The sequence below is a fragment of the Lacerta agilis genome, chromosome 5, assembly GCF_009819535.1.
Source record: "Lacerta agilis isolate rLacAgi1 chromosome 5, rLacAgi1.pri, whole genome shotgun sequence".
In the NCBI taxonomy this organism is placed as follows: Eukaryota; Metazoa; Chordata; class Lepidosauria; order Squamata; family Lacertidae; genus Lacerta; species Lacerta agilis.
The window spans coordinates 58,097,856-58,124,356 of NC_046316.1; the positions used below are offsets into that span (position 1 = coordinate 58,097,856).

General features: G+C 38.4%; 1 protein-coding gene across 4 annotated transcripts in view; it reads right to left on the reverse strand.

The window, feature by feature from the left end:
• Positions 1-1,911: 1,911 nt before the first annotated feature.
• The window catches only part of ARMC8 (armadillo repeat containing 8), a 49,383-nt gene continuing 24,793 nt past the window's right edge, over positions 1,912-26,501 (reverse strand). For 2 of the 4 annotated variants that reach the window (XM_033150058.1, XM_033150056.1), the window contains 18 exons: positions 26,168-26,260; positions 23,127-23,186; positions 19,769-19,849; positions 17,466-17,541; positions 17,286-17,376; positions 16,080-16,140; positions 14,278-14,478; positions 13,665-13,760; positions 12,555-12,637; positions 11,988-12,069; positions 10,866-10,952; positions 10,166-10,258; positions 9,743-9,892; positions 8,217-8,312; positions 7,408-7,503; positions 5,269-5,341; positions 4,751-4,844; positions 1,912-3,973 (listed from right to left, as the gene is read on the reverse strand). In XM_033150058.1, the coding sequence (XP_033005949.1) occupies positions 3,940-3,973; positions 4,751-4,844; positions 5,269-5,341; positions 7,408-7,503; positions 8,217-8,312; positions 9,743-9,892; positions 10,166-10,258; positions 10,866-10,952; positions 11,988-12,069; positions 12,555-12,637; positions 13,665-13,760; positions 14,278-14,478; positions 16,080-16,140; positions 17,286-17,376; positions 17,466-17,541; positions 19,769-19,849; positions 23,127-23,186; positions 26,168-26,260 (1,647 nt within the window). In that variant the 3' untranslated portion in view covers positions 1,912-3,939. Of the gene's footprint in view, positions 3,974-4,750; positions 4,845-5,268; positions 5,342-7,407; positions 7,504-8,216; positions 8,313-9,742; positions 9,893-10,165; positions 10,259-10,865; positions 10,953-11,987; positions 12,070-12,554; positions 12,638-13,664; positions 13,761-14,277; positions 14,479-16,079; positions 16,141-17,285; positions 17,377-17,465; positions 17,542-19,768; positions 19,850-23,126; positions 23,187-23,552; positions 23,577-26,167; positions 26,261-26,501 lie in introns of those variants that run through there. The other 2 variants (XM_033150059.1, XM_033150057.1) reach the window with 2 other exon arrangements.

Consider the following 26,501-nt stretch of genomic DNA (forward strand, 5'->3'; position numbering starts at 1 on the left):
TTATGCATGAAAAACAGAGTAAATCTGATAGATTTTTGGGAGAGAAGACTTAAAAGTGAACTTATGGTAGTGGGGCCAAGACTATTTTCTCTTTGAAATGGTTTTGATTACCGGTAATCTCCAGCATTCTAAGTGTATGCTTGAAGACAAAGATATACTGACCCTCAGGTCAGTTTCTCCACCATGCCCAGGATCCAGTCAGTTTGTTCAACTACACCAACTGGAACTCAGCCTCTGGAATGGACAGAACGTCTCTTTCACTTTTGTACCCTTCTTTCAAGATACTATAGTTTGGACTGTTCTGCCCGGACACTGAGGTCTAGCACCAAGGGCCTTCTGGTGGCTCCCTCACTGCGAGAAGCAAAGCTACAGGGAACCAGGCAGAGGACCTTCTTGGTAGTGGCACCCGCCCTGTGGAACGCCCTCCCATCAGATGTCAAAGAGATAAACAACTACCTGACATTTAGAAGACACCTGAAGGCAGCTCTGTTTAGGGAAGTTTTTTTATGTGTGACATTTTAATGTATTTTTAATCTTTGTTGGGGAAACCCAGCCACATGGGCGGGGTACAAATAATAATAATAATAATAATAATAATAATAATAATAATAATAATAATAATAATAATAATAATAAATAATTTGTACCCCGCCCATGTGGCTGGGTTTCCCCAACAAAGATTAAAAATATTATTATTATTATTACTATTAGGACTATATATGGGGACGCGGGTGGCGCTGTGGTCCAAATCACTGAGCCTGTTGGGCTTGCCGATCAGAAGGTTGGCGGTTCGAATCCCCGCAACGGGGTAAGCTCCTGTTGCTCAGTCCCAGCTCCTGCCAACCTAGCAGTTTGAAAGCATGCCAAAAATGCAAGTAGACAAATAGGCACCACTCCAGCGGGAAGGTAAACGGTGTTTCCATGCGTTGCTCTAATTTCACCAGAAGCTGCTTAGTCATGCTGGCCACATGACCCGGAAAAACTGTCTGCGGACAAACGCCGGCTCCCTTGGCCTGTAAAGCGAGATGAGCGCCGCAACCCCAGAGTCGTCTGTGACTGTACTTAACTGTCAGAGGTCCTTTACCTTTACCTTTTATATGTGTTCAGTCGAGTTGGAATAAATATAATGGCTCAAGCAGCCTGGGGTGTAAGTGGTGGACCAGAAAATTTTGAGGTCACTTCAAGTTCCTAAGATTCTTCAAATAAAAATGTTTTCCTTAATAAAATGATTATTGGGTCTTGAATTATCATAATATTCACAAAGCTTAAGTCATCTGTAAGTTTCGCAAAGCTGAGGAGAAACAGCTTGGATGTCTGCAAGAGGTAAATGGGGGGAATACACCAGAGAAGGTGTAGTATGGATCAGAATAGTGTTTTTTTTCTTAAAAAATTGTTTAGGGGTACTCTCATTTTGATTCAAGAAAATGACCATTTTATAGTTCAAATAGGGAAAAATAGATACAGTAAATGGACAAAAGTACAAAGATTCAAAAAATGTTTAGGGGTATGCGTACCCCCAGAAAAAAGCACTGAGAACGAGTATGAACAGCTTTGCGACATGAAGCGCACTTTCTTTTTTTAAACTCTGTCCTACATTACAGCACTCCCCAGCATTCAAAGCATTCCCCCCACACCAAATCAGGAAGAAATTTACACAATTGTGACTCCTAGTTTCTCAGCAACTATAAACAAAGCATTTAAAGTAAAAAGCAATAATTTTCACTCTGTGTGTCAACTTGTAGTTTTATGACCCCAAACATCATGACATTTAGAAGAATTTGAGATGAAGCTAGTTATCCTCAGAATAGTTGTGTAACAGACTAAGTGTATATAAACCTGAGTTTTACTGCCTTTCCTAAGATTGTAATCTTTCCTTCAAGTCAGGAAAAAAACCATATCAATAGGGCCAAGTCATTTTAAATATGTTCTCCAGTAAAAGGTCATTTTTTATTTACAGTGTTTTCTATTTGTACATATTTATAGCAACATCAAAAAAGTATTCACAATGCTTCACTGAGTGCAAAATGCCACTTCATTATCACCTACCATCCTAATATTTCACCCACCTTTCCCCAACATTACCCAGATTGTCTTAGCATAGTTTATATCCTTCTTGCACATATCGGGCCACACTATTAAAAAGCAACCTTCAAGTGTGAAGATGAAAATTTGCACATCTCAGCTGTATTCAACACAGTTTTAGGCATATCTATATTTCAAAGTAAATGGATATGCATATGAGTGATGGAGGCATGACAGCAATATTGGAAGTGCAGGTGTAATAATAATCCAGAGTGCAAAAGCAGCAGCCAGGCTGAGGGAGCCTTCCCTTCTTCCCACCCCTTATTTCTAGGGAGTGGCTTTGGACAAACCCGACAAGGAAGTGATTTTTCTCAGTATTATTAAGGCTACAATCACGTTAATGACTTAAATAAGGCTTTATTTCTGAGGTACTAGTTGGCAGGTGGGCGCACACCGTGCAGACCTGCAGAAGTCCAACCCCAACAAGCTTGTAGCAATGACACTGAGAAATGGCATCACCTACTACTATCCCTGAAATCACTATTACTTGCCTTTCAGAGTAAAGCAATACATTAAAGACTTATATAAAAATTCTGGTGTCGTTTTGTAGCCTCCTTTCAGTTTATTAACCAGCCAGAAGCCCAAACTCTAACCTTTGCTTTGACTATAAATGTGATGTGCCTAGTTATTAATTATAAATAAAAGTTTGGGATGACCAAAGCTGGTGAGTGAAATGAGATTAGCCTCTGACTGGTTCTCTTGTCCCTTGACATGAACAACTTTGGACTGAGCCCACAGAAAACTTACTGGTGAACTAAGAGGCCCAAAGAAGACAGTAAGCATTTTTGCAGAATTGAAAACATCCTACTAATCATTTTGTTCTTTTGCTGGAGGAAGTGTTTTGTCCCATCATCATGCACTTCTGGAAAAATAAAAAAGTAAAAAGATTTGGTGTCTTGTTTTTCACCCAGATCTTCTGTGGGGCTGTCCTCTCACGTTCATCACTGCATGGTTTCAAACAGCAGCTGCCAGGTTTGTTTGTTTTTTACTTTAATCAATCTATCATCACAGCTTCAAGTCATCTAAGAACAACACAGCTTTTTTAACAAGTGTAATTTCTCTGAGGCAGCAGTGGCACTGGCACGGGGACTGTATTTTTCTTGCTGGGTAACCCAGCAGGTATGATTTCCACAAATTCAACCTTGCTGTCAAGTGTACTTAAGGCTCCAACTTGGGTTCTCTGAATTTTGCTTTCCCAAGTCCAGGGAGCTGGCGCTAGTAACACACAGCAGTGGGAGGCTAGCGTTAGTCACATTACATGTGCTACCAGTCATCTAGATGTCACTTCATTTTGTTTCAAAAGAGGAAGTACAGGTACATTAAGCTGAGGTTTAACAAATGCATATATTTTACTTAAAAACATTCATCTGATCAAAATAAACTTCATGGGACAAAACTTTTTAAATAACATTTCAATTCAAATCGTATATAATTCTTTAAAGTTTTCATACAGCAAAGAATGGTTAACCCTTGAAAATCTGTAGAAAAAACACAAAAAGGAAAACAAAAGCTCTGAGGTATCACACCCACCCAGACACAGCCACAACTGGCTGTGGTATAAGCAGAAAATTGTAGGCCCAAAGGAAAAAAGATGACTGATTGTTCTAGTAGAGTTCAGGTAGCTCAGGGAAATAATCCCAGAAGAGTCCTCTGAGTAAAGGAACTACCTCAATAAAGTCCTCAAGTGCATTGGAGACCTGATCACTTAAACTGCTCCTGCCAAGCAGCTCCCTGCACCTGAGAGAAATGCAGCCCAAGGTGCCTTGTGCAAAAGATAAGGAATTAGGCGCGGCTATTTCCCGTTATTCCTTATTATATAGCTTTGAGAGTTGTACGGACAGTTCGACTTGTCTTTGATCATGCAAGGTACTGCTGGAGTGCTGTCTTTGCCCTGTAAGGAAAAACACTGTCAGCCACTGGGATGACAAAAGTACACTTATAAAATACAGGATCTTTAACAGTGTTGCTATGCAAACAGCCAACTGCAGTAGTGGAAAACTGAGTCAATGAAGTTTCTCACATAATTAATCAACATTTCTCCTGAACTTCTCTAATGGCTTGTCCAAAAAAAAATCTGCTTCCTTAAAAGTCTGTTTTGGACTGAAATCAACCACTATAAACCAAGAATCACTGGAGAATTTTTGCTGAGATTTGTGAAGCTTCTGCACCAATAGTATTTCAAGCAAGTGACTGCTTTAGGAAGCCAACGATACTTCAGTTAAATATGATAAATAGAGGAATAATAGAAAGGGATACTTCCAATAAAGCAGGCTTTTAGATCACCCTTTAATAATTTGCACTGCTTATTTGCAGTTTGTGGAGGCATAAAGACATGCCAGAAAGATATATAAATTTCAGCCTTTGTTTGAAAGAGGAAAAGCCCAAACTCCCATGGAGAACTTGCCCCTGTAGGGTATGAAGTCAAAGTTAAATCTTCTGTAATATTTCAGACATGTTGATTAAACTATCTTTGAAAGACACAGGGCAACTCTAAGGTTTGCAGGAAAATTAAACAGTAACAATATCCCATTTACAAGAAGTGTATTTTCACTAATAGATCAGCACAGTCAAGTCCAAGTATCTAATCTTATCTGCATAGACCACTGCAATGAGTTTTAAAAGTTACCAAGCTCCATAAAATTTGGTTTTGGAATAGTTTTATACTTACTTATCACAAAGATTTGGATCTGATGACTGACTCAATTTGTGTAGAATATCTACTATTCCAATATCTCTGAGTTTATCCTGACGGTCTTGGGAACCTAAGACAAAAACACTGCATATTGTTAATGATATTTTCCATGCAGTTTGTCAAGAACAACTAAAAAGTTGCAAGGAATGTAATACAATCCTATGCAAAGAATTCTTACAGCCAGAATACCACTTTGCTCCAGCTCCCATGTGCACACACAAAAATGCAGTATCTTATCCCATGTGTTCACTATGTGAATGAGGATTAGGAGATGAAGACCTCCTTTAATGTCACAATCAATTAGGTAAATCAGTACTAGAATGCAGGACCTTCTAGTGGCAGTCCCTTATTTCTGAAACTCCCTGCCAAAGAAGATAAACCAGATCTGTGCCACTGGGCCAACTAGGAGAATTGTACATTTTGCAGTTGCAGTTTATTGACTTTGAGAATTATAAACTTACATTTTAGGGACAATACAGATAAGTATATTTTACCTTCTTCTTCATTCCATATAAGATTAGATACACAAAACATGGCAGCCAGCTGAAGTTTAGCATTCGAATGACTCTAAAAATGAACAGAAAGGTGTTTAGATATTAGAATTGAATGTTTAAAAATGTGTTGTTTCTCTCAAAATTACCACCCTTCAAGCAATCAGAAACAACATTCACAGCGTAAGGAGGGTACTACCAGCCTTCAAGAGGAGGGAAGACATTATTAAGAGGGTGCATCTTGTGCTCTGAAAAATTCAGACGTTTGGAGGAAGGATATTTTACGTTTTATTTGGCAAGGAAAGAAACCAAGGCTAAAGTATAAAGTGCTAACTGATTCCAAAGAAAGGGGGGACTTTGGACTTCCAAATTTGAAACTCTATTATTTTGCTTCGGATGGATTGAAGATGGGGTTATGTTGAGAAATACGGAGATCCTAGACATAGAGGGGTGGAATAACCAGTTTGGTTGGCACTCATATTTGGCATATGGTAAAGTGGCAATAAATAAAGATTTCTTAAATCGTATAATTAGAAAGCCCTTATATAAAGTTTGGGAAAGCCATCGTTGGTTACTTGAACCAAAAACACCCTGGTGGGTTTCACCACCAGAGGTTATAGGAATAAAAAAATAAACATGGGAAAGATCTGGCCAACTTATCATGAGATAATAATAAAAGAACAGGGCATATTAATATTAAGGGCATATGAGGAGATTAAAAAATATTGTAGTAGCTGGCTCCAATATTATCAGATAGCAAATTTGTTTAAAGAGGATAAAAAGGGTTTTGAACAGAGAATTTCAAAGTTACAAAAATAATTGTTACAATTGGGCAAAAAGATAATATCAACAATGTACAATTTATTATTGGAGTGGGATTTAAAAGATGAAGTCATTAAGGAAGCAACGATAAAATGGTCGCAGGACCTGGGTAAAACAATTTATTTAGACAGATGGGGAAAATTATGGACCCAAGATATAAACTTTACCGCATGCTACCTGATAAGAGAAAACATCATGAAGATGTGCCACTGATGGTACTTGACCCCAGTGAAATTGGCCAAAATGCACAAAAATTATTCAAACAAATGTTGGAGATGTAATGCAGAAGTCGGAACCCTAATCCATATGTGGTGGGGGTGTAGGCTAATAAAGCAGTTTTGGATAAAGATCCATGAGGAATTGAAAAAAAATCTTTAAAATTACAATTGATAAAAAAAACCAGAAGCATATTTACTGGGCTTACTGACTGATGACATTCCTAAGGATAAGAAGAATATATATTTTATATGGTACTGCAGCGGCAAGACTTTTAGTTGCAAAGAATTGGAAAACAACAATAGTGCCAGAGCTGCCGGAATGGAGATCAAAAATTTGTGAATTTATGATTATGGCAAAATTAACAGTGTCAGTGAGAGGAGGGTCCACTCAGAAAGTCAATAAAAATGGGAATGTGTGGAAGTATATATGGAGAAATTTGGAAAGGTAAATTAGCTAATAGCACATATCACAGATTATATATCGCAAGGTGACTGAATAACATTATGAAAAGTATGGATATATTTAGGAAAATTAAATAACACAGCAGAATAAGATAATATAAGACCAATAAGATCACATATAGGTGAGGGAAGTAGGGAGGATGGGAGGGGGGAGGACGAGGGGGGAGACTGAAATAATATAGGAAGAAATATCAGAGACTAATGTAATACAGGATATTTGATTTGGTTATTTGTATATTTTTTGTTTGTACATTTTGATGTGGTTTTCAATAAAGACATTTTTATATAATAAAGAAAGAAAGAAAATTCCTAAGTTCCTATTGTGCAACTAAATGAGAGCCACAAAGAAAATCAGTATTTCACTCTGAACTGTTAAAAAGGTAGAAAACCCATCTTTTTACCTGAACATATGAAGCTGTCTTACAGTATGTCAGACCCAGCTACCAGAATCACTATTTGAACTAGCAGCAGATCTCCAGAGCCTCAGATAGTGTTCTCAAGTACTATCAGAGAACCTTTTAAATGGGAGATGCCATTGATTATGTTAGATCACATACAGAAGGTAACACTGAGTTGTGGCCCCTACACAAAGGATTATGTATATGAATGGCAGAAATGCCTGTTAAATAAAATTACATACCATGTAATACTTTATTTTTTGCAAGATATCATCATTTGTCATAATAAGTTCTTTAGCTGTTGTTCCATCTGCTATGTTGGCAAGTATACATAACGTCTGGAGGGGGGAAAGGGGAGGACAGCAATAAAAGGCATTGAAAAAGCAGTCAATTGTAAAGTTATAATGACAGTTTCAATAGTTACTTAACTGAGGCCACACAGTGTTCCTAAAAGTAACTTAAGTGTCAGATCTTGTCCTGGGGCAAGCACACTATTTTACACCTGCTCCAGAGACCCCTTGCCAGCCCCCACAATGGGTTCAGGGCGAAAAGGTAGAGAGGGAACTTGCTCCCTCTCCCATTTGTCCCTTGCAACTATCATCAGGGCTTGCCTTAGGCCTCCTCCTTCCTCACATCTCTCCCTATAGCTCTATAAATCACTGCAGGGTTTTGTTATTTTTACTAGGTTTATTAGCACACTGCTTTCTTACTTAACTTCCTGCCCCAGCGAGCTAAGAGCATCAACCTGCTTATTTCTTTCTGCTGTCTCAACATTTCCCTGGCAACATGTATGTCAGTTTTAGAAATTTTGCCTGTGCGATTTTTTTTTTCCTTAACAAGGATGAGGAACTCTTCAGAACCCTTAAATCTTCACCTTCAAGGTCCGCATGTCTGGAAGTTACCAGTAAGATTTATGCAAACATCCTTAGAATGCTCACCAAATCCAGGTTTTCTAGACATAACATCTACTTCTTTGTTCAACAAAGGTACACACCATCCTACCTATTATGTTATATATATATGATCAAATACAAACAATGCATACAAGTACCTGCTCTTTGACTTCTACATTGTGCTCTCCTTCCAAAATGAGGGTCACTGCTTGCATGATTTGCTTCCCATGAGTACTTATTATCTGATCTATGTGCTGCCAAGTTTCAAAATATAGCATTAGCAAATAATCAGTTTTTTAAAAGTCAGACAAATTTCGTTAAAAAAAACCCCACCCACAACAGAGTTCTTATTGCACAAGGTAATCACACATGCACTCGAGGCTGGGCTTCCCTCGTGCTTGGTCCGGAGGCTGCAGTTAGTGTATTTGGCAAGGACTGTCATAAGGAAATGTTAATAGTGCTGGAAAACCACATCCCTCTACCGTCAAACAAATCCTGCAAAGTACATTTAACAAATCAAAGGAATTAGAAACTTCTCCTGGAAACTGGTGGAATTTAAAAATAGGATCATTACACAGAACAGCTTTCTCGAAGCTGATGAGTTTTTTTAGGTTAAAGGAGATGACTTTAAAAGGGATATATACAGTGGTTTACAAAAAAAAAATACTCAGCAGGCCCACTGAAATGAATGATCATGACTAAGTAACAGCCATTAATTTCAACAGGTCTACTCTGAGTAAAGTTTAGTTGAATGCCACCCCTAAAGTTTAAGTTGCACTTCGTTTAAAGAATGAAATTTCTCACAATCCACTTAGTCAGATCTGGAGATATTGGGTAGCATTCTAAGTATCTATTCCTCAAGGCAAGCATTTCTGCTTTCCTGATGGAGCAGCCTCCTCTATTCATCCCCTTTGTGCTGCTCTAGGGGTTCTCCTGACCCTACAAGAACCAGGGGGTGGGGAGCAGGTGGGACCAAGAGAGGGAAAGCCCTGTTGTGCTAGTAGGACTCATCATGCTGACTCCTGCTAACACAAGTATTTAGTTGAATCCGGCTCATTGCTTATAAAGTTTTAAAACTAATCTGGATAATTTCATAAAGAGTAGCCTGTGGCAATTTTTATTCCCATACCTAAGAAGAATTTTTCTGTTTAACTACTGTACTCTTAAGATCCCTCTCAACACCAACATTCCATGAAGGATCCAAATGAGCAATAATCATGTGTAATTTGGTGTGTCAATTAAGATCACATACCAGCTCAACAAAAATTTATGCTATTTTTCAGCATTCTACCAATATTTCCACAGTCAGTACCATGGATATGTAACAAGTCAAAGATTAACTTCCTTTAAAGATAAAGATATTTGTATTTACAGCCTGATTCACAAAATACTGCATCTCGCAAGAATGATCCCTCTGTTTATGACTTTCAGCTGAGAAAGCTTTTACTCCACAAGGCTCAGAGGATGTGGTACTAGGGATTTAGGAAACACTTTGCTCTAGTCATTCCCATAGCTTTCTTTATATTGTAGATTGATCAAGCTGTGATGAAGGTGAGTGCTGTGTCCTCACTCCAGTGCCAGGAATATGTAATCATACAAGTGAAATCAATTTATAGGAACTGTCCACTAATACTTTTTTTAAAAAATAATAATAATCAAAATGCTGTTTCATTATTTTACTTACCGGGCGAGTAGACAAAAGATTTCTAAGTAGTCCCAATGTCTTCATTAGTACATTTACATCAGAATCAGAGAGTAACTGGAATAATTGCTCTGTACTCAAGCCTCGTAAGATGTCTGCTTTGATCTTCTGTTCTGCTTGAAATGCCATATTCTAAAGACGATAGATAAAAAATAATCATCCCAATTTTTTTTCATTACAAAGACTGTTGCAATCTGCTACACACATAGAAACAATTATAATGTACAAGGAATGTACAAGGAACAGCAAGCAAGTTTCTCCATATCACTGAAAGCATCCTATGGCTCAACAAGACTTTTAGTTTAAGATTTTCCCACTGATCCCATTTTCAACATAATTATGATGTCATCTTGGGGAAAGGAAACGGGGTGCAGCCATAGCTATCAGATTAACATTAATTCTTACCATTAAAGCCCAAACTCCATTCACCCTCAAGGCAAGATTGTCGCTCTGGGTTAAACTACAGAGAAGTTCTATGGCTCCTGATTCTAAAATAGGCTATCAGGACAAAAACAAAACAAACAAAACCACAATCATTTTTAAGATAACCTCAGTTATAAATTTGCCATACATCCAAATACAATTATGCTACTTTTAGGTGCCAATCCATAAAATGCACACTGGTTTTTAAGGTGTTTACTTGCAGTTTGGAGATTTATCACACAGCTTAGAAATATGGGGTGATAACCAACTAAGTAGTGCTAAGAGTAGATCCATTGAAATAAATAAATTTAAGTGACTTTAAGTTCATTTATTTTGATGGGCCTGTGGAGAGTATGGCTAATGCTGGATATCACTCATGATATAAATGTAGCTGAAGCAGGTGGGTAGACTACCAGAGAAATGCACTCAGCTTGTGCCATATCACCCATTAAATTATATTTAGCAGTATTATTCCAGGTGCTCAACAGCCTGGTAAATCTGGGCTTTGAGAAAAAAATACTTCTATAGTTGGAAATCAAAGCTGGAAAGGACCACAGAGACTTCAAATCCCAAGAAAGAACTCTATCCACATCAGTCCAGTGCCTGTTGATTCAGGACACACTTTTTATATCATAAAAAGAACATAACACAAATATATTTTTTCTGGTTAAAAAAACCAAACCTCTTTGCTTGGAGAAAATTCCAAGAGAAGATTGCATAGAGTGGAAGATGCTACCACTAAGATTTCATCTGGAGCATTCTGTAAAACCTAAGGAGAGATGGAGGGAAAACAACACTATTATTATAGTGCAGAGTCTAGACCTGATTGTGGGCTGGGTGAGGGGCTTATACACTGAAGTTGAATCTTGGAAAGATGGGGGACTTGCAATTGAGTAGTTCTACTGTCCAAAATACAGGTAAGTTATCTGTTTTGGATAGGGCTGCACCTCACCTGAAGATTCAGGTATGTTAGTCTGGGAATACTGTACTCCTTGATCTATTATTGTCACTGGAGGCTCAAGTAGCCTCGGTGACCAGGACGGCTTTTTACTAGCTTTGGCTGATGCATCAGTTATGACTGTTCCTGGATAGGGGTAGCTTGGCAGCAGCAGTCCATACACTGGTAACCATGTGATGGGAACATTGCAGTGTGTTCTATGTGGGCCTGCCCTTACATTTGGTCTGAAAACTGCAGCTACCACAGAACGTGGCAGTGCCCTTCTGGCCAGGGTTGCCTTCCATCAAAAAATTAATATCATTTAAAAGAACTGAACTGGCTATCATGTTACTAGGTCAAATTTATACTGCTAGTGTATAAAGCTTTAAACAACTTGGGACCAGCATTATCTGAGATAGCATTCCCACCCACCCCTGCAATATACCTGCCCCTTGTTTTATGGACCCCACTGCCAATTTGAGTTACACAGGCTCTGACATTGTGCAGATTTCATCCAATTCAGAAAAGCTATCCCTATAGGCTTTCTCAGAAGGATGCTTTGATTTGCAGGCAGTCTCTGGCTCCTTTTTCATAACTGTTTTACCTGGTTTTACATATTGCATTTTTATTGTTTTATTTGTTGTTGTTGTTCAGTCGTTCAGTCGTGTCCAACTCTTCGTGACCCCATGGACCAGTGGTATTGTTTTATACCACTATGTTATTTCATAATAACTTAGTAAAGTGCACTCCTGATTGTTCTGTGGCAAGCAAGGCTTGCTGTCAGTGTCAATCAGTTGACAGTGAGCACTTCTGAAGCTGTCATAATAATGAATAACAAACACAATTATTTTTCAAGCATACACATACCTTCATTAAAGGTTTCCATACAGCATGGTCTTGGAAACTAGTTCGGAGTTGCTGCACGGATCGTGACAAACTGTGCAAACATCTGCAAAAGAAAAAATGTAGTATTAATTACAAAGAAGCCTTTTCCAAGGTTCAGAGGATCCCTGTTCAATGGGATGAGGGCAGAGACAACTTTTAGCAGTTGTAACTCAGTTTTCAGAAGCCGTTGCCGCCCAATTTTCAGGAATTCCCCCTTCCTCTCACCCACTACAGCCAGGTCCCTCAACCCTTAAGAACGGCTTTTTGGGTGACAGACAGAGAGAAGAAAGGGCAAGGAAGTCTACTTCTTTCAGACTACTTCAACAAGTTTAGTGCTGAAGCCAACCCACTTCCAAGATCAAAAAGTAATAACGCAAAAATTACTGAGAATTATCTGAAAATTAATTCGTCTTGTTTTTCAAGCCATAGTTATTGTGGATTTGTAGTTTTAATTGTTTTAAAATCAATGTATTTCCTAGCTAATGAAGTGAAAAATAGTAAGGCAAAGCACCCTGGATGTAAGTCTACTCACATAAGGTAACTTCATACCTGACTGCAGCTAAGCGCACCTTGATGCTAGATTCAGACAAGCCATTCACAATCCGATCCATCATATTTTCAGTTTCAATTATCTGAGGGAAAAGTTATGAAATCAAATCAGTTAGCTGGAACATGTGGCGGTAGAATAATTCCATCTCCAACATAGAACATGGCATCTAGTACATTTAGCTCAATATTCTAAACTCTACAGAGAACATATAAAAATGTTACCCAGAAGAAAATTTATTTTCCCAAAATTGAAATTTATGGGGGAAATGTTTCATACCTGTATAATGATACTTAGTGATGCAGATTTACATTTCAATATGTATAATATTTTCACAATATTTTTGGGAATATTTTCAGCCATCACCTTTTCATATGAAAAACTTCATGCTGCAAATAGCACATTTGGACACAGGCTGCAACCCATTTTGCATGGGGGTTCCATTCCTGGCTCCTGTGAACATCAGTGGAGCACGCACAAGTCCACCTTGCCCTGTTCCACCCTCTTCCACGTCCAAAAGGACCTGTAGGCTTGTGGTCAGGCATCAATTTGACGCGTGCAAAAAGGTCACCACTTATACTATGTTTTCTTTCTGGCAAAGAATGTGGTAGGGTCTCCTAATGAACTTCCTTGAAGTCACACCAATGGAAATGCTTTCCCTTCTTAGGGTGTACTCTCCCACCTCAACCTCACTGGATATGGTATGATTGCACATTCATACAACTTTTCCATGAGTGACAACAGCTGAATGGCTATCAGCTGCTAAGAATGGTGACTCTTGTATATATCTAGACCCCTGCCCAATAAAGATGCAGAAAGTTAAGGAAAGGTAGAATAGCAAAGAGGAGTTTTAAAATATGCCTTGCGAAAGTGTCTGAAGGTCAAAAAAATCTGGGGCCTGACTAACAAAGGATGGAAAGCAAGTTCAGTAGAGCTTAAACAAGCAAGAAAAAGGAAGGCCACCAACCTGTATCTCAGTGTACTAAGTCTTTTGCCAAGGACACACAATCACTGTACTTGTCTGGAAGGTCAGGGCAACTGCTTTGACTGGAATATATCACTTCCTGTCTGCAAGCTACTGGTACTGGAAATACATTCACAACAAGACTCACCTTCTTTCTTATATCTTCATCATTCGCTCCAAGTGCAGCATAGAGCTTGAATGCAGCCTGGCGCAGTTCATGAGCATGCTTTAGGTCATGATCAAGCTATTAAAAAATAATACTAATCAAATTCAAGTTATACTTCAATTGCAACCTTTTGGCTATTGATATAACAGTGCCTACTTTCCAATGTCTAAGTAACAAGCGAGTGAAATAAACCAAAGCCTTGGGCAATATACTTTTTAGGTCCCTTCCGCTACCAACTATTAGAGTCACATTTGCACCTGTCAATGTTTGCTGTGTTTGTACCAGTGAATACTGTTCACAGTTTATACAGCTGGCACCATATTCTGTGTCTTGCCCCAAGTAGTACTCATTCATTTTTGTTTAGTGATCCAGTTGGGATCTTACAAAGAATGTACTAATTACAACACCGAACAACCCAGACAAAAAGGCATTTGATTACAGCAACAAAGAAAACTGGGATATCTTATACCTCCTTGCATCTAATTATTAGCCAATCAATGAGAACTCAGTGCTTAGCTACTATATATTTTAATCTTTCACACACAATCTCCCCACATACTTTTGGGAAGTTTCTGAATGTATTGAAAAGACATACCCTTTTTATATCAGTGATGGCACTCACTGAACTCGGATATTTGAAGTAGTCAGCAAGCATTGCAATAAGGTGGTCAGTAATACTGGCGATTCTTTGTAGCTCAATATCTGCTTCAATCAAATAGGCAAGGGTTTCTGCTCCATCTACTCTCTCCTCTAGTAGCCTCTCCTTACTACACATCCGCGCCAAACATGGTAGTGTCTGGAAAGTACAAAAACTATGATTTTTTAAAAAGTAAATCATCTATACATGCTTTTGAAATTTGTTAGGTTTGTCATTTAGATGAACTTTCAGATAAAAAAGACATTTTCTAAGCATAGATCTTCTCAGAGATCTAGACAAGTCTCTGTACAAATGCAAAATTTAAAATAGCCACTGCCATTAGTGTTCCTGCACCATCAAAGTAACTTGTACAAACAATACAAATTTATATGCAGCTAGGAACCCTGCAAAAAAAAACAAACCCAACTCCTTTCTAATATCCACTTAGACTTGGCAAGGTTTACTTGATCTGCCATACAGAGTTTCATGATAAAAGGCCAACTGATTTAGCACTAAGATAGAAGAAAGTTATCAAAAGCAAACTGGCCAATAATTCACTTATGGTAGTGGTCATAGGGACTGAAACAATCTACTTCCCCTGCAATAACTTTGATAAATAAAGTGACACCAGAATGCATGGTAATCTCCCTCCTACAGGCAGCCTTCACAAAATCAAGACCAAGACAAGTACTAATGCTTAAAGATTAACAGTTACAAAACATGATTTATCTACTACAGGCTTGAATTTAATGACTGGGCTGCTAGCCACAGATGACCAGGCTGATGGAAGAAGGGTGGATCTGTGCCAGCCATATAGGAATGAAAGCCCTTTCTTCTGTGAACACGACAAAACTGTATGGGATGGCAGAGGAAGAATACATCACTTTGCCCCTTCTTCACCCTTTTGCTTGGTACAAGTTTTTTCTTCTTCTTGCACTACCCTATGCCTTCCTGATCTAGTGAATAGAACCCAGAAAGGAACCTATTTTTTGTTCTGGTACAGCAACGTAAGTGAATCACTTAGCAAGATGCAAATCAAATACTGTATGTGTAGTAGGGAAAAAAATTTCACTATTCTCCTAAATGACAAATTGATATACAATTCTGCATTTTCTCTCCTGATCTGCAAAGTGCAGAAGAACAGAGGTATTTGTTCATGCTCTGGGACCATCCAGAATAGCTGCTGGAAGAGGGCTATAACCTACTCTCCACACTATGCTGGTCTCCGACCGTAATAAATTATCTATCTATCTATCTATCTACTCTCCACACAACATCAAATCCTTTTCAGATTGCCCTTCGTATCATTCAGTCTACCCTCAATTCCTCAGTATGATTCCAAGGCTGCCCCATTCCCAGGATGGGAAGTACCTCACATAGGAAACTACTGTGCAGCAGAACCATCATCCAAGGCAGTGTACTCAGCATAGTGAGTTCTAAATCAACTTGACTTTAGCCAAAACCTGAGAAGCTGATAAAGGTATGTTGTATTGATGATAAATATGCAAGTTTAAAAACAAAAACAAAAAACCCTTCCGCTGCAAAAGACTCTTCACATAGAACACATTGCTGCAGTCCATACGGTTAACAAGGATATGCCAACAGAAGAGGAAAGAGGGTGTATATTTCATAACCATACTACCAAACTCTAATCACCACCAAGTAGGAACAGTTTTATTAGTGCTTCCTAAATTCTTAGGCGAGACCCTGGTGCAAAAAAACAATTTGCCTAAGTACAGCTGTAGGCTTAATCACCTTACCTTTAACACAATGCAGGTATCATCAGTGCAAATTGCTCCAGCTCTGCACATGTAAGTAAGGCTACAATGAAACATCAAAATGCTGATTAACTGACACATGTAATATATACAGAGAATTGATATTTTTTAAAAAAATCATTAGAAGGCTTACACTTCCTTAGAGAGAACTACAGACCTAATTTACCCATATTGTCAGAAGTATAAAGTATATTTTAGATTTTGTTATGTTTCATTGCTGGATGAACCATTCAGCAGTTAAGGGGACACGTTTTAAAAACAAATGAAATAGTAAAGCTGTGGAAAGCAGAAGAAGAATATCATGACCCTTGTTAGAGCAGATATAAGCTGGTGGGGAAGAAAGCTATACCAAAGTGGAACACAGGAAGCTGCTTTATAACAGGTCAGAGAATTTTTTCATCTAGCCCGTAGTCTATTCTGACTACCAATGGACCACCAGAGCTTTAGGCAGAGACAGCCCACTCCCACTACCCCCTTTAACTATAGATGCCAGTAACTGAAGTTGGAACTTTCTTCATGTAAATCTTCTACTCTACCACTGAGCAAGAGCCCCCGCTGGTAGTGACATAGTAGTGTGAGTGATCAAGTGGACACAACTACATAGTTTAACTATGCACTCTGTGAAGAAGTACTTTGTTTTGTTGGTCCTGACTCTTTGCAACATTCAGCTTCACTAGATGTTCCTGAGTTCTAATGTTATGAGAGGGAGAAAAATTGCACCTGTGTGTGGATCCAGGAGCATTTCAGAGAACGTTACCATCAGCATCCTACCTAGCAATCTAAAGGTCACTTCCTGGGCCTTACAAGTACATTTGCCCATGTCATTATGCCAACATGCACCAAGATCACCAACTCCTAACAGGTTATCTAGACAATAAGCAACATCTACAACCTTACATGAGGTGGGCAATCTGCATGCCCAGGTATTAAATGCTGCTGCTGCTGGCACCAACAAAGCCCAGCCCCCTTCCTCCTCTAGGCAGGGCAGGGAGAAGCCAGGAGGAGGGAGGGAGGAGGCGGTGCCGGCGCCATGTGAGGGAAAGAACGTGTGTGCTGGCAATCCATGCAGTGATTCCTGGACTATCTGCGGGCTGGATCCAGAAGGCAATTGGGCCTGATCTGGCCTACGGGCCTTAGTTTGCCTACCCATGATTTAAAGTGTTACTCCTTGAGCCTGAAGAATATTACCATTTGGCTGATGTGAGCTGCATTTCAATAGGCTTGTCTCTTTGTAACATCTTCACAAAAATCTGTGGTAATAATTCTCCATCCACCAACACTGAAAATGAGAAAATTGAAGTGTCAGGAAATAACTAAATTGTAATTACTTTGTGAATCTGCATACTGACAGCAAAGTGCTCAGCTTACCATTTACGAGAGTCAATGATACCTGGGGGTTTTCAAAGGCTAGAACTGCAAAGCATTTCAGTGCTTGCATTCGAACCTGTATAAAAACACACATTTATAAATTTATGTTTTATGTAAGGTCAGTCAAAGCTACTATCACTTAAAAGATTTGTCAGAAGTCCACTGAAAATGTGGTGCAAATACAGAGGAAGTCCTTTAAAAAAGCTACGAGGGCTAAGTGATTAAGAGCCACAGTTCTCAAACTGGGAGGTAGCCCTGCCAAAACAGAATCTGAATCATCACTAGAGCAGAATTAATCTTCTCCTTCACTCTGAAACTTTTGTGCACTCTAGTTTGCGCAGAATGAGTGCTCACCCGTGTCTCCCTGCTTCCTTCCCAATCAGTATAATGAACGAGTCTCCTTTTTGCTGAACAAGAGTTAATACTGCCAGTCCCACATTCTTCATTCTCCTCCCTTCCATTTGACATGCTGCAAGGGCCTGTCAATCAGCTTCTTCTTTGACTCTCTACCCTTCCTTGCATCATAATTGCATTTGATACTTGGGCAGTTACTTCCCCACATAATGTAAACAGGCTGAGTGCAGCCTAATTTGAGAAATGACCTTTGGCTACTTATAATGAGTCAAAATAAAATGCCCACAAGGTTTCTCACTGCCAATTAATATAAGGCTAAGCACACAGGAGATTTTCACTTTCCAGAGCTATCAGGAAACCCCAGTTTCAGGCAACTGTAACTCTACGAGTCAACGTCTAAATGTACTGAACAGAATATATTTCTGATTAAAACTACAGGATGTTCCATTACGAAAGAATGCAACGGAAGCCTTAATATTTGGAACTTGCAGAGCATTTGTATCCAGTGAATTATCCAGTGAATATTTATTATACAATTTGTAGCAAAGGTCCTCACATCCTTTTACTCAATTTACAAATAAAATCAGAGTTGCCAATGAACTTTGTATAAAGCAGATTTGGCTGGTTCAAAAAGGTCATAGGAAGCTACTTTCTACTAAGTCCTTTCTACTTGTCCATCTAGCCTAGTATTGGCAATTCTGACTGGGAGTGGTTCTTCAGGGTCTCAGGCCAGTCTTTTACTTCACTTGCCACCAAAACAACCAAACTCTTCCTAGAGGCCTCTTCATCCTAGTACTTCCCCAATAATATCTGACGTGGACCAGGTTCCATGCTAGGAGCATGATCCAGAACTGTTCTAGATTACATGGAATATTTTTCAAACATCACGAATCTGAGTAATTACCGGTAATCTAATTTTTACAGGTTAATTTTAAAACTGAACAGGGGAAGCAAATCAAGACCTTCCTACAGAATGATGTGCTGGGAGATGCCAGATACAGAGTTCTCCCTGCGCAGTCTCCCAAGCAGCATGCAGTGGGGATTTACTTTCAACCCCCTTCCTCCATTTTCCTAAATATTAAACATAAATACTTGAATTCGATAAAGTACAACCTTATTTTCTATGTTTTGGAAAGTTAACTTTGAGGAGGTCTAGTTTTCTTTTATTACTTCATGTTATGTACTAAGTAGTCGTCTTGGGCCAAAGTTAATGTTATTCACTGAAGGTAGAAATGACTCAACTCAGTATACACTTTGCTTTGAAGAATTTAATTGTTTGAATCTCTTCTTAATTCTGCCATTGGCCATTTCTGCCATATAATTAATTTGTAATTTGAAGTTTCAGGCACTAACTACCAGTGCCCGTTAAAACTATCATCTCCCAGGGCACCAGATGGAATAAGATGAGCTGGTTTGCCATGGTTTCTTTGTTGGTGATGTTCTGAGTAGTTTATCTTATTTTTGTTTTCTTTTTGGAGGTTGGTGTACTTTTCAATGTTACAAGGTTAATTGCTTATAGCCATTTTAAACATTTCTACATTTTAAATTTGTTACAAGTAGTTGGTATTAGGAGAATAACAAAACAATTAAGTAATGATTAAGCATGCTACTTCATGACAGGAATAATGTTGCCAGGAAGATGCCATCAGAGAAATTTCTTCAACTTTCCTTTCCTCTACCCCTTTCCATGATGTTCCCTTCTACTCTCCCACTTTCTTCCTTTTATATGCCTCTCAAGTATACAACAGAAGAGCACTTTATAGGAAAATATGCTTTGTGATGTTTCCCCATATCTATACACACACTGCTAAAAGTGAAACATTTGCAGTCTCTTCTATACCAAAACAGCAGCTTCTGCTGCACTTACTTCTTCACTCCAGCAATGATGCTGCATCAAGATTCAAACTAATGGCTTACTTTACAGAATAGAGGTTATATTAATGCCTTACTTTATAAGATGTAGAAGTTAACAGGTGAGCAATATTCTGCACTGCTCCATGGTTAAACAGGACTGTCTGATGGTCTGGACCCTATTAAAAAAGAAAAAAGCCATTGCTCCTTAAATGTAAAGGGAGAAGAGATAATTATTTACTGTACATAATGCATACTAAATTGAAAGGTTACTCATTTTCCAAGTTTATTATTGTTCATTCCAAGTTAAGAATAGACTGGATTTTTACAGCATCTTCCAAAATTGCTACCAAAAGAGAGTCAAGCTAAATTTTAAAGACAACTCCAGTAAGGACTAAGATGCATAGTTTTCTGTTGTGCTGCTTTTCCATATAAAGTAGCAGCCAATTTGAGGGGCCAGAACTGCAGGGAAATGTTTAAACCTCCACCAATATCCCAGGAAACTGCCCCCCCCCACCACCACAGCTGTAATTTGCTATAGAAAAGTAGCTACATGGCAGCTGGGTGGTTGTGGCTTCCATTAGATAAGCTGTGGTAACTGCTAATTTAAAAAAAAAAAAAACCTGAGACACATACCCAAAACTGCACATTTAATGCAATGTGCAGTTTAGCTGTAACGAATTTCATTCATTAAAATTGTGGGCATTTTAAAAAGACAAGCAGCAAAATATGAAAGCAAGCTTCTGATAAAAATCCAGGCTTGAATCCAAAGTTGTCTTGAACAAAGTGCTGCCACTCTTAGCCAAATTCTTCCAGTTTTCCCTTCCATTATAGACCCCCCCCCCTGCCCATTATCTATCCCATGCTACAGAGCGGCTTCGGGGGAGCACAAGGGGTGGAGGGGAAGGGAGCCAGAAAAGATGAACTGTGCAAGTGGCCCTTCATTCTCTGGATCCAACCCATACACCAGATATCACACAGTACAGTGCACTGGATTACCACCTCTTGTGGTGTTGAGGTACCTTGAACCCTAAGATCTGAAGCTGCAACAGAATTTGACCCTCAGCTTTCCCTTTATTGCAGGAATCAACTCTAGCTTTAGTGGCTAAAAAGAAATTTTGATGGCATGGCATATCCTTCAGCAGACACCAGGATCTAGAAGTTTACTCTAAGTACATGATATTTTGGGTGAGCAGAATAGCTTCTAGAACCCCACAGGCCATTTTCTTACTTGCATTTTAATATCCTGGTTTAGTAATGCAAGAATGTACAGACAGACTAGGAGTTGTAAACTGAAGAAGAGATCCAAAGTGCTTTGTAAGATGCGCATCTCAAATGGACAAATGATCATTCCAACTTCAATGATAATTAATTTTCATAACTTTTTTTGTGTCTACTTTCTGATAACGCTCCCCCTCCCCCAAATGTAATAGTAACAATATCAGACCAGGTGACAATACTCCCATTTTTCATGTCTAAAGTGGAAGCTTCATGAAGTTAGTAAAGACAACTGTCTACTGGAGACAGAAAATACTGCAAAAGAAAGCTAAATCCACAAGATGGAAAAAGGAACACAGATTGCATGAACTTTGTGGGAATGTGAGAAAAGAAAGCCTTTGAGCTGACAGAGAAGCAGCAAGGAACAAGGATGGACAGGCATATACTGGGAATATTAAAGCATTTGTATCCCGCCTTTCCACTGGAAAATGCTTAAGAAGGTTCATAATTTGCAATTCCCCCCCCCAAAAAAGTCAGATAGTTTAATAAACCTATCCCCCCTCTATAAAAGGCACAGGCAATAATCATTCTTCTCATGTGTGTCTTACATCTAATATCATAGAATGGGAAGCCTGTAACAGAGTTTAAACTGTGCAGCAAATATCCTGCCAGCTCGCCTACCAACTGACATTTAAAAGCAGTATCCTTAAATAGGAAGGCATGAAAAAAGGAAGAGTCACAAGAAATCCCAATATATATGAGTATAATTAAAGTATAGTGTTGTCCATTTGCTGTTTTTATTCTCTTCCCTATGATATTGTACCTATCTGTGGCATTTTATATGTGCCTGTTTTGTTCATTTACAACTTTAGTCTCAACCCACCCTTTTAATAATGGGTTCATGTATTTCCTTTCTCTCCCTCCCCTCAACAAGTCGGTGTTTTAGATATTGTAAAGATTATGAAAAAGTTCAAAAATATAAATTTATACAAAATAGTCAAAGGCAGAAAACTGCATTTGAAAAACATGTGCAACTAGATGGCCTCAAACATACTAGTCATCTTTTTACCCAATTTGTTTTGTTGCAATAAATATCAGAAACCAAAAGATATGCAACTCCAATATGGTGGTGGTGGCTGCCTAAAAAGAAAAAAAATGTTGTTTGGCTAGTTTATCTTTCCTGTCTCCATTCTTTCAACCTCATCCTAGAGTACCTTTTTTAATAGGTAGGTTGTAAGCCAATGGCTGGACTTTCACAAAGAAGCTTCTTCCTATGTTCTTCCTTGGTGATCACTCGTAGTCGAGTAAGAATATTTTACACAATACGACTGAACATAAATTATAAAATATATGCCAGGTTAAAACCTACCTAGTCCAAATTTTTATGATACAGATAAACAATTAGATTTCAGAAAGACAAGGTAAAATACCTATTCACCCCATCAGAAATCGAGGCACTAATTATGTTACTTTACACAACGCATGGTTGTAGTCAATTTAGACTAGTGCAGAGTTTCCACCAGTTTCATCACAGTTTATTTTTGCCACCTACGACGATTGCCCGTCACAACAACATAACGATTTAAAACTTTAGAGTAAGTTGAGGATGTTTGATTCCTCGGTTCTGCTTTGTGTTCAGAGTCTAATGGATTCTCATACTGGGAATAAGGGAAGAGTTTCTTCCCTGGCCAGTTGACTACTGAACCCTCCCACCCCAATTCTGCTCTAATGTGCAATTAGGTTCAACTGACTGAGTCACCCAAAGTCATCTTCCGTAGACACCTACGGAGTGATGTAAAGTTCTGCTCTATTTACAGTACATTGTGTGGGGAGTTGATAGCTGGAGAGCCTTGGCTTGAGGTTGACAATTTGGACTTTATGGCTATTTGTACTCTTCTGGTGCTATGAACATCAACATCCATACTACAAAAACCAGCCCTCCTTCATTTACCACTCAACAATGTTGTTTCTGCCACAATCTTCTCATAAGGCTGGTGGCTCCAAATCAGAGCAGCAAAACTTTTCTCTTACTATTAAAAAAAAATGTGACTCGATTAGCCAATAAAATATATACACAAAATCTGGCTCAAGTAAAAATCTGACGTTATGCAACAAGTAACCAGGTTAACAGCTGTGAAGAATCTGGACTTTTAAGACAGACTTCAGCTACTACCACTGACAATTTGTTTAGTTAAAATGCAATTAATATACCATTTTGAAGGAGGAAAAAAAACTTACATTGGCACATAGAAGTGGCTGAGGCGAGGATTTAAAGCCGCAGCTATGCCAGTGTCGGAGCTGAAGAACAGATATTAAAAGATATAAAATTAAAGTCAAGTATCATTTTCTCCTTTTTAACCTGCAACGTATCTGAGTACTGTGGGCCTAACTCCATTCCCCTACCACCCTGTCCCCCCACGTGGTCTCTCAAATATTGATTTATAAACTGAATTTTGATCTTTGCCTGATGGATCTATGTCCAGTATTTTATACAGTGGACCAATCTAGGCCCCACTGTGCATTCAGGAACTACTACTGAATATAGAAGACAGAAACACATTTCTATAGAAAGAATACATAAATTTCAAAAATCAGATGCACACAGTGATTGAAAACTAGTGTAACGGCTATGAAACTGAGTAGGAAATTAAAAAAAACACCTAGTTTTAGCATAAAGTGTCTCGAATCGGGGATTAGCAAAAGGTAGATTGGAATAAACTGGTAGATCTGTGGGTGAGGTACAGTGAGGTAGAATTTTGTCCTTATTCTACTGTTTGTATTAAAATTTGTTGTTATGTCACTTTGAGACTTTTGTTTGCATACAATGACAAACAAATGTAATAATAATTACATAAAAAAGAAGACTTTTAAATAACAAAATTCTCTACAATGACTGGGTTAGCAATAATGGATTACTATATTTCAGCCTCAATGTTCTTCACTAGTAAAATACAAGTATAAATTGGCTGCCTTTTGTCAGGTTTTTGTGCAAACTCTATTGCTCAGTTTTTAAATCTTTTGTTAGTATCCCCAATCTGTAATTATTCAGATGTAGATTTGCATGTGTAGTCTCCTGAAGGTTCAATAAGATAATAGGCATTCCCCTACAATTTTGCAATTGATTTCAAATGATTTCATGGTTTTAGTAAAAACATAAAAGACTCTATAAAGCATTAAGCAAACTAGTTTATCCACTTCAGTCCCCAATTTGAAACATAGGGAAAATATTCACCTACCTTCCTACAATATTTCTGTTGTAAGGATTACAATGTAAATGAAATTTGGAGACTCTAAATGCTAAATAAATGTTATGCATTATTACAGCACAACCACCAGCTGCTTGACAGTCTGTCCAAATATACTGTCTTGAACTATTTCTGAAACTCTGGAGAGCATAGTTGCAGAATAAAAATGAAGAGGGGAAAAACCTTGATAAGCTGCAAGATACTAAAAACAGATAAACTGACTTTCCCCATCATTCTAATAATATTTCTGGAAACTTTAAAATGGTATATTGTAACTCTTGCAATTTTCTGTATGACCTCATCAATTCACTACTTTTTTTCATTTGTGCTAAGATAATCTATATGCCAAAACATAAGACTTAGGGTGCTAAAAATTATATTTTGATCATTCTTATTCACACAGCTTTCAAAACGTCACAAGAAATTATCTCATTTGCCAATGTTTTGGGTAAACATTTTAGGAAGCATTTTCTGTTCAATTAGCTCTGAACATCAACATACATATTTTTTTAAATAAAAGTTATACTTGTGAAGCCAGCTATTTCAGGAAGTAACCTCTATTCAACTGCCAGACAATATATGGAAAACTTGACCCTGGTAATTTGGGAGTAGCAACTCAAACAGACTCATTTCTAATATGATACACATTCCTTGAAAAAATACTTAATTTGTGTTCCAGTCAGACATCAGCTGCTACAGTTTATTTGTGCTCTGTAACCTTTGCATCTGTTTGAGCTATAATTGCACAAGACCCTGAACAGCAGGACATTTTGTATCTGTCACACAAAACGGGCTGATACAGGCATGCAGAAATAGCAAGGGGTAGTAATGTTCTACTTCCATGATACCGCTTCAGACTGCAGCAGTGAAATCATGCATTTGAATGCCCCCTCCTTGCCTAGTTTTGTCACAACTGTGGATTTAGGATTGCCTCTTCCAAAATTAATCTGGTTCTGAATGCATATGAAGAGGAACAGTGGCGTAATTTGAGATTTCTGGAATGTCAAATCTTCTGCTCCACCAGACTCAATGCAGTAATTTATCTTCAGTATCAAGCATGGGCCTTTCAGAGCTTGATGGGCTCATATGAGTTGCCCTAATCACAACCTGCACTAGTTCCAGACACAAGCGGGGCATAGGAAATGGCAGGGTGAACAATGAGCATCATAGCCTTTATAGGACAGAGATGGGAAAGAAAAGGACTCAAAGATAACAGCCCAACTTTTAAACCAGGGTGGAGCAAGAATATAGCTATGCATAGTTGTGTCACTTTACTCAGAAACCTTGGGACAATGGCTACATCTGTCACACATTTGTAGGTGTCAAATACTGGATACACAGATGAGATAATGCCTACAGAAGAGCAGACAGAGTAGGAACAACTCTCCAGAAAAGTATTTATATTGTTAAGATTTTGGACTGTGAAAATGAGGTTTGAAGCATGTACCACATAATTTCTGCAGATAGTAACTTCCAATTTTCAGGCAGTCAATTTCTTAAAAGATAGGCAGACACACACACACAGAGAGAAGTTTGTAAACAAAAATAAAGCTATGGTTGGTTATATCTGAAATATATACAAGTTCTCAAATACTGTCAAAAAATTGTCCATGATAGCCTGTTCCTTTGATCTCATTCAAGGCAGTTTAACTGTTCTACAGAGTGAAAAATTAAGGAATGGTTCATTCACGCTGTGCTGATTTGAGAGCTTTAGTGAGAAACCTTTATATACAGTCATCCTGAGAAAGGTTTGTGCCTTGCTAATTTTTTAATGAAATGTGTATTTTAACTCATTTTGCTGCTTTTATTTTGCTTTAAGAGCAATCCTGCTTAGCCCTGCAAGCAAATCAAAGAAAATATTCCACGTCTGGTCCACTGTTTCTCTCTCTCTCTCTCTCTCTCTCTCTCTCTCTCTCACACACACACACACACACACACACAGTTATCTTAACAAAACAGTATTTTTAAAGCCCACCAAAAGGGAATACTTGGGTTTTACAGACCCCTGTAGAACGTTTCATGCTCCTTTCTTACTTTGCAGCAATGTGAGAAGATCTGACATATGTATTCTTGAGTATATCGAGACCTGCTGAGCAGTGCCATGAGGTGGGGAATAACTGTAGCATCCTAAAAGAATCAGGAGAGAAAGCTGAACATTACAACTAAAATTTTCAACACCAGCAAGCAGTTATTGTGTATATACTACATGCACTGGGTTATTCCCTTTGTATAAAAGTAAAATCAATGGGAGATACCCAATATCGCATGAGCAGACTTTTACTCGCACAAAAGGATTTCCCTTGCTCTCTTCATCTCTGCAGCCCTCCATGCCCCTTCCAAATCTCCTCCAGAGGATTCCCCAGAGAAA